This window comes from Choloepus didactylus, chromosome 3, assembly GCF_015220235.1.
Source record: "Choloepus didactylus isolate mChoDid1 chromosome 3, mChoDid1.pri, whole genome shotgun sequence".
In the NCBI taxonomy this organism is placed as follows: domain Eukaryota; kingdom Metazoa; phylum Chordata; class Mammalia; order Pilosa; family Megalonychidae; genus Choloepus; species Choloepus didactylus.
This window is the reverse complement of record NC_051309.1, coordinates 15003650-15011997: the sequence shown is the minus strand read 5'-3', so window position 1 is coordinate 15011997 and position 8348 is coordinate 15003650. Positions and strand designations below refer to the sequence as shown.

General features: G+C 35.7%; 1 protein-coding gene across 11 annotated transcripts in view; it reads right to left on the bottom strand.

The window, feature by feature from the left end:
* The window catches only part of CPEB2 (cytoplasmic polyadenylation element binding protein 2), a 63281-nt gene that overhangs the window by 2343 nt on the left and 52590 nt on the right, over nucleotides 1-8348 (bottom strand). For 8 of the 11 annotated variants that reach the window (XM_037829409.1, XM_037829412.1, XM_037829411.1 and 5 more), the window contains 4 exons: nucleotides 6444-6562; nucleotides 6089-6203; nucleotides 4120-4301; nucleotides 1-1711 (listed from right to left, as the gene is read on the bottom strand). The exon at nucleotides 1-1711 is cut by the window's left edge and continues 2343 nt beyond it. In XM_037829409.1, the coding sequence (XP_037685337.1) occupies nucleotides 1484-1711; nucleotides 4120-4301; nucleotides 6089-6203; nucleotides 6444-6562 (644 nt within the window). In that variant the 3' untranslated portion in view covers nucleotides 1-1483. The remainder of the gene's footprint in view (nucleotides 1712-4119; nucleotides 4302-6088; nucleotides 6204-6443; nucleotides 6563-8348) is intronic. The other 3 variants (XM_037829417.1, XM_037829413.1, XM_037829418.1) reach the window with 1 other exon arrangement.

Genomic DNA, 8348 nt, shown 5'->3' with positions numbered 1-8348 from the left:
TAAAAAAAGCAATCCTTAACCAGTAAGAACAACAATGTTCCATGCAACAGTGACCCCAGTTTAGACAGAAGACCCCAATGTACATAGGTCAAACACATAAGCAAGTTTAAGCCAGATATCACCATCATCTTAAAGGTAAAATTTAATTTTATGCAACTAGCCATCTGTATATTTTCCCATCTCCATTTTGACTTAGATTTACTTAAGTTTTCCAATCTTCTATAAAGATCATTTTTTAAAATATGGGTTTCTTGTGGGTCTTTCATTTGGTGACTGGTTAGCAGTGTGCTGGCCATCTTTGGTTTATACAGGATGTCTTAACCATGAACTATCAAAGGGGCGAAAATCAACTTTACTTAAAATTCTTGTATTTTTCTTTTATTCAATCTTTTATCTATACTATATCACTGCACATGAATTAGAACCGCACATCACAAAATTGCACAGGGATTACAAATATTACATCCAGTCTGCATAAAATCGAATTCCACTACCGACCAGATCACAAAATGGCTGCACTCTCTAATCTAAAACTAATCTGCATATTGTACACAATGTAAGGACAATTTTTTTTTAACTTGAAGTCACAATAATGCATGCAAGTTTGCTTTTTTTTTAAACAAATTTTATAATTTGTTCATGCTACCTAGATTCAAGAGAGCTTTTTTGAACATTTGCAATACCTCACCTCTTGTTAGTTAATAATTCTAGTGCATGCATATGATGTATACAGGTAAGTAAACATGCATTTTTTTTTTTTCACATTCTAAAACTATGGCAGTTTAGGCCATATTGTGCTGCCTGCATTTTATCTGCAATGCAGTGTGTCTCTAACATTTTCAATCCCGTATTAATAGGTGGCATTTACACGTAACACCTATATAGCAGCAAAGCTAATACAGCTTGTGATTAAAAATGTTTAAAAATAGCTAATAAATCAGATTATCTTGAGGTATTATTTCTTGCAAGTCAAAATGGAGAGCAAAAAAACCAACCCTAATTTTTAGTTTATGTATACACTGAAAATAGCAACAATAAAAATAAGTATTTGTAGCAGACATATTCCATCTTCACTATTATTTTGCTACCTTTGGTAAATTACTGGGGCAGATCTTGAAGTTAAAAACCCATGTTTAGAAATAAGTGCACGCTTCACCCACAATATAGCAGCAGACTGTGTTGCCCCTACGCAAAACATTCTCATATCTAATTTTAACTTTACATATAAAAATAACTTGGAGAAAATACAAAAAAACATTTTATTTTAACATGAAAATATCACAAAAATTAGTAAGCCTGAGATGTAGGGTTTTGGTGAAAAACAAGAGGCTTGCAGTGTTTTGGCTGCTGATAAAGATGCATGTATTGATAGCTGGGGTGAAAAGCAGAAGAATGCACTTATTTCTTCTGCATGTCAGTATCCTCAAACACAGTAAGCCACATGCACCCTTTCTTTCTTTAACCAGAGGCCAATTTGCTATTCTTAGTTCCAGCGGAAGTGGATCTGGCGTGGGCGATCAGCACCTTCCTTTACCAATGGCTTATGGAACTCACGTCCTGCACGGGAGTGGATATTTGCCCAACAAAACTCACAGTAATACTGCAGGCAAGTAACATTGGCACAAAAGAAAGGAGCAAACTTTCCACCACAGCGTGCACCCTGGCATTCATCACACATCTGGTCATCTAGCACATATGGCTTCACCTCCACCTACAGAAAAGAGCAAAGAAGAACTGTTTCATTCGGTTCTGCTTCAGAAAGTAAATTTAGTAATTGTTTAAAATGTTTATATAGTGTTCTAAAGAAAAGGACAAGCACAAAAAGTTAAGGAAGAAATTTCCCAGGGAAATGCTTGCCCTATAATAGATTAAAAAATAACGTTCTTGCACTAGTCATCTTTTTGTATGTTGCTTCATAATTCATAAGTGACATGTGAGTACATTATAAGTACTTAATTTGGTATTTTTATTTCATTTTGGTATATATTTTCTTCAGAGAATTGTACATTGAATGGCATTTAATATATTTTCTAAAGATAGAAAATGTTTTCAAAAGCTATAATTATCAAATGGATTTGCAAAACATTCCATTCTCAGCTTTTCTTTAAGTAACATCTTTAAAGCAACTAATTTTCAGAGATGGGGGTGAATTTGAGTGAAAGAGAAGGAATATATTAAGTAGTCCTGAAAGACAAATGGTTTACATACTTTATTATCACCATTCCAATAACACATGTGAGATGACATAACCCTAACAGTGACTGTGTATGGCAATGCTTCTCTACTGCAGGTGGAAACTACACCCTGCTTGTAAATAATTAGCAAAGACAAAACAAAACTGTGGATGACTTTACTAAGGGCATGTCTGGACTTCTGTAAATTCATAAGACGTATGCCTGAGTCTCACTGTGAAGGCTCAACTCAGCAGAAGACCTCAGGCTCGAGAGGCAGCTCTGAACTGCTAAACCTCTCCACTTCACTTCCACATCTATAAAATGAGAAAAATAACAGAACCTGCCTTATAGAGTTGTAAGGATTAAACTATGCATGTAAAAGCATTTAGGACAGTACCTGGACATGGTAAGTACTCCATAAGTTAGTGTTAACTGCTATTAGTTGAAATAAATAGTCTTCCTTTTTATTGCTTAATAATAGCCCTATGAATGGAAGGTTATCACCTTTCTCTGGCTGAACAGAGCAAACACCTTAAGATCTCAGCCTTTCCTTAAGGGAAGATAGAAAATCAAGTGTTTGAAAGTGAAGGGTTTTCTTCCCAGGTCAATAGTAAGCACAAGTGTTTATGGGCTTGATTTGAGACAGTTTGTCCAAGGTAAGAAATCACAACCCAATAATTTACTTTCTAAATATATTCTGGGTGTCAAGATTTTTTGAAGTTCCCAGGTGATTTCACTGTGCAGCCAGGACTGGGAATCCCTGGACTAAATGAACTCTAAGGTTCAACCCAGTTCAAAAAGTTTATATGTGCATGTCTGAATAAAAGCAGAGCTCCTCTTCTTAGATACTTACTTTTTTTCTTTTTGCAATATTTTAAGTGACAATGCAAGCAAAAAAGCTACTCTGTGTTTATGCACTAAACTTATGTGGTACTACTTTTCGAAACTGGATGGTTTGTTAACTTCAATTGATGACTACTTCTAGCATCCAGGGACTAGTCAATTTGTGTTAGTTAATCTGCCCTGCCCGCTCCCCAAAAAATGCTTCTAATGGGCAAACAAGCTTCTAAGAAGAGGCTTGAAGAAACTGTTACACTGGGAAAAGTAGTAACAAGTCAAGTTACATCTACTAATTTATATAGTTGAAAGTTCATTTACCCCAGCTTAGTATATCTCATCTATATCGTACATGTAAATATGACTATTTTGGAATACTATCTAACTATGGATAAGAACTATTCTCAGAATTTAGGTGGAAATATATTTGTGAATGAACACTAGAGCTTTTTTTTCCACTTCTTTTCCCTATTTTAGATGTTGTGGTCGTAGAACTATCCAATAGGGTGGCTTTCAGAATCATTCATTGGGCTTCTTAGAAGTTTTTACTGTGATGACCCAGGCAATGCTATTAAGGAGAAAATGTTTTAAATTTCAGGAAAATTATTTTAGGGAAATATGCACAATGTATTTTTATTTCAGATTTTTTGACAAATGAAAAACAGCTAACACTCATACAGCATTTACCATGTGTTATGCTCTGTCCTGAGTACTTTTACATAGGTAAGTTCATTTCATCCTCAAACTAACAGTGAGGTAGATGCTATCATTATTTTCTATTTTGTAAGTGAGGACCCAGAGGCATAGAGAGGATTAATTTGCCCAGGATTACAGAGTAAATAGTAGAAATGGGATTAAGACCTTAGTACCCGATAAAAATTGAATGTCTTTAAAATGGTATTTGTATTTTCCATGTCATATTTACAGTTTTAAGTGTGTTCAAGAATTTTACATTTCAAGTTTATTTTGATGGAATATCTTTTAACTCTAAGAATTAAAAGGCTATAGAAAATACTCAGTTCTTATATGATATTATTAAGTCCTTAGGGTAGTTAAGCTTTGGATCAGCATTTTATTATAGGATGTGATTTCACAATATGCAACTTACGCGTTTATCAATATCACCATGCTGAAGTTGAACGAACCGAGCACTAATGGCAGCAATATAGCTTTGCTGATTGGAGAAAGCAACTCGCCCAGCACCTTTTGGGTATTTTAGCTCAGGATCTGTATCAATTCCTGCATAACAAACTCCACCATACAGCCGGTCCATTATCATAGCAAGTTCCACTTCAAAAAGCAAAGAAGTTCACGTCACATGTGAGAGAACAAAATACACCAACAATTTTAAGTACTTTTAAAAGTAAAAGTCAATAGGATAAAAACATCAGACCAACAGAAGGATGGCAGACAACAGGCAGTTGAATATGGAGGAATTGGGATTAAGGCAGGCTTTTTTTTTTCAATATAACTACATCTTCCCACCTTCTCTCCTATTACTATAAACACGTCATGCTCATTTCTAAATCCAATCCTTTCACTTGCATATTAGATTCCATTCACTCTCACTACAAAACGAAATGGGTTCAGCAATTCTCCTCCACCACAGATAATTCCTTCTTAGTCTTCCTTGCGAGTTCCTCCTCAAATTGACTTTTTAATGTCAGTGTGTCCTAAGTTTGCAGACTCTGAACATCTACTCTATATACACAAATGGTTTTGGTGACTTCATCCTGTGCCATGGTTTTAATACCATCTTTATGTTTTCAGCTTCCAAATCTGTTTCTCTGGCCAGACCTCTCCCCTGCACTCCAGACTCCTATATGCAACAGCCTACTGGATAGCTCACGTTGACCTATTAGATACTGAGACAGCCAGTGGGTTCAAAATGATTTCTTCCTCCACCCCATCCACAGCTCTTCCAACAGTCACATAGCAAGCAGCTAGCTGAGCTTAATTTCAAACCTAATCAGCCCTAATGTCTCCCATGCTCTTTCCAATAGTTATACTGCCTTCCTAAAGAATTTGGCAGAATTAAGTAGCTGAGCACTTAGGAGTTGTTAGGAGTTGAAGTTTCTTCTTCAATACAAGCATTAATTAGTGCCTGAACTGAGCTCTCCTCTTGAAAGAGAAGGAATGCATAACCTGTAATAACAATTAAAAATGAGGCAATATGTCAACTGACCGACTCAGTTATTGAGCATCAAGAAGAATGAAGTCACCAAGTCAAAATCCTCGGCATCAACCTTGACACATCCACCCCCACCCCCAACCACAGTACATCTAATCCTATAATCTGAATTTTCAGGATATATCTAGGATATTCTAGGACCTGATGTCTTCACTGCCTTCACTGACATTGTATTCAAAGCTATTATCCTTTCTCATCCGGATCACAACAGTCTTATCGCTCTGCTTCCGACCTTCCCCCAACAGTTTGTACTCAAAATTCCTTCTAGAGTAATTCTCTTAAACAGTATATCAGATATCAATGACTTAATTGAGGTGTCTATTTGGGGGCTTTGAATGGCACCACAAACTCATGTTCAAAAGCAAACCCACACTCTTCTCTCCCAACCTCCAAGTCTATAATTATGTTCCTACATGGTCTCTTCTGGTAGTTCTCTGGTTCCTGTTTATTGAGGAACAGACATTTATCAGTTGCTCATCTAAACCACTACTTTAGCTCATGGTTAAAATACAAAAATACCGTATTTCTTCTTCAGATGTAAGAATCAACCCACATAAAATAAACAGATCCCAAAATCTTCTTAGAGAGTTATGCTTAAGAAGTCATTTTTTATTTAAGCAGATTCTTCTCATAGGGTCTGCATGGAGTTAGCTATTACTGTTGATGATGAGTGTCCATCCTCCATTTACTGGAGAGTGCCAAGAAAGGCTCTCAGAATTTGTCTCAAAATTCTGTAGTAAGCAACTACTGGAGCATGAGGAATCTGCCCCTACCCCTCAAGAGTGGGGGGGGGGGGTATACAATAGTTGCCAGATATTTACTGAATTGGATAATTCACATTTAAATGGTTTGTTTTATAAACAATATTTGTCAAAATTCTACTTACCAGCCCTTAATGGCCTAGGAACACCTCCAACAAAAATTGTTTTTCGGGGATCCAAAGGCTGAGAACCATCCATCACAAAATCACTATCACTTAAATTCCAAGGACGGATCTGAACCTATGAAAAAAAATGACATTACTGCACCGGGTCTTATTACATGTGTAGCCTTTTTCCTGCCTAGGGTGTTACCTGTATTGTTCGAAACTCTAGATACCGGGACTATAAATCATCGGAAGGTTTCAAAAACTGAACTCCCGTATGGTAGTTTGATAATGTTTTTATTCATTAGCAATCATTTCAAAAACAGTTTTGGAAAACTTGTATTTGTAACCTGAGGTTCACGTGGTATTTACTTACTGGTTTGTCCTTGATAGTAGGGCTGGAGACACATAGATAGAGCTTTCCATCTTCTTCAATACAAGCATCAATTAGTGCCTGAACTGAGCTCTCCTCTTGAAAGAGAAGGAATGCATAACCTGTAATAACAATTAAAAATGAGGCAATATGTCAAGGACAGTGATTTCACTCTAAATTTTAATATTGTTTAGAAAATACATGCTTTAGAAAAAGAAAAATAACTATCAAATAGGACTAGAACCATTTTACCTTCTATAGGAGAACATGAATATCCTATGGCATACACACAAAAAGGATATTTAGTAAAGCAATTAACTACTTTATAAAGAGCACTTACTTTCAGGTACTGTATTAAGCACTTTATGTGAATTATTTTAATTGATTCTCACAAGGAGCCTATGAGACATCATTGCCATTTTACAAAAGAAAAAACTGAGGTCCAAAGTCAGTCACATAGCAAGCAGCTAGCTGAGCTTAATTTCAAACCTAATCAGCCCTAATGTCTCCCATGCTCTTTCCAATAGTTACACTGCCTTCCTAAAGAATTTGGCAGAATTAAGTAGTTGAGCACGTTAGGAGTTGAAGTTTCTTACAAATGCCCTCAAGATAATACAAGTTCTACAGCATATTTCTGGACTAGAAACACCTGGGAAACCCAGGAATTTCCATAAATAGAGGAAAATTTCCCAGTCCCTTGAAAACTTACACATGATACTAAGAAAACTATTTTAGGTAGGTTGTAATGAAACAAGTTACTTAAGGATGGGGTCAGAACTTTTAAATGCCTCAACGTGGATGAGCAGTGGAATTCAACACTTTTGAGGTTAATTTTTCAAATAGCCTGAGACTATATTTGGACTTCGGATCAAAGCTCTTGCTTAGATTCTTGCACTGCTGGGAAATATACCTTTCTTCCTTTCCTTAGGAGCACCCAGTTGTCAATCTTTAATCAAAATTCATGCAAATAGCAGGCAGAACAGACTCAATTATAAAAAGAAGGCATCAAAATTTACAATGCTTGTTTACAACTTTGATTATTCTCAGCAGCTGATTATAAACGATCTAAAAATATCATTTTCCTGACAAAATTTCTGTCCAGATAAATGTACAGCACTGTAATCCAGTCCCAGTATGAAGAAGCCATCCAACAAGCCATGCATGTCTGCTGCCCTACACAACAGGAAGTATGACAATGTTTTACATAGAACTCAAAAAACGCAGCTCATTGACAACATGGCTTTTATGCCAGAAAGGTCTGATGCGACACAAAAGTACTTCCTCCATTTTAAAGAAATTCAAATACTTGAATTTATAAATAAGCCATTAAACCAACATACACAAATAGAAACTTGCAAATATAAGAATATGCAAGATTAAAAAACATGTTACACCTTTTTAATAGCCAGAACAATTTACCAATGCTTGAAAAAAATAAAGTAGAAAAAAATTGATTTTGTTTAAGAAAAGGCTTTAAGATTTTTGATACTGCTAAGGATGCTGAGAGCTATAACAATTTTGTAATAATTGAAAGGATGTAAGACCACCTTATTAAAATAATATTTTAAGTTCAATACTGTAGTACTGCTTAATTATTTTTTGTGATTATTAGGGGAGAAATGTTTGTATGTATCACAAAAATTAATTGAACTGAAATGTGGAGAAATAGAACACTCATTCATTGCTGGTAGGAATATAAAACGGTACAGCCACTGGAAGACAGTTTGGCGGTTCCTTGGAAAGTTAGGTATAGAATTACCATATGACCTGGCCATCCCACTTCTAGGTATACACCCAAAAGAAGGAAAGCAGGAACTTGAACAGATACTTGCTCACCAATGTAAATGGTAGCATTATTCACAATTGCCAAAAGGTGGAAGCAACACAAGTGTCCATCAACAGATGAAT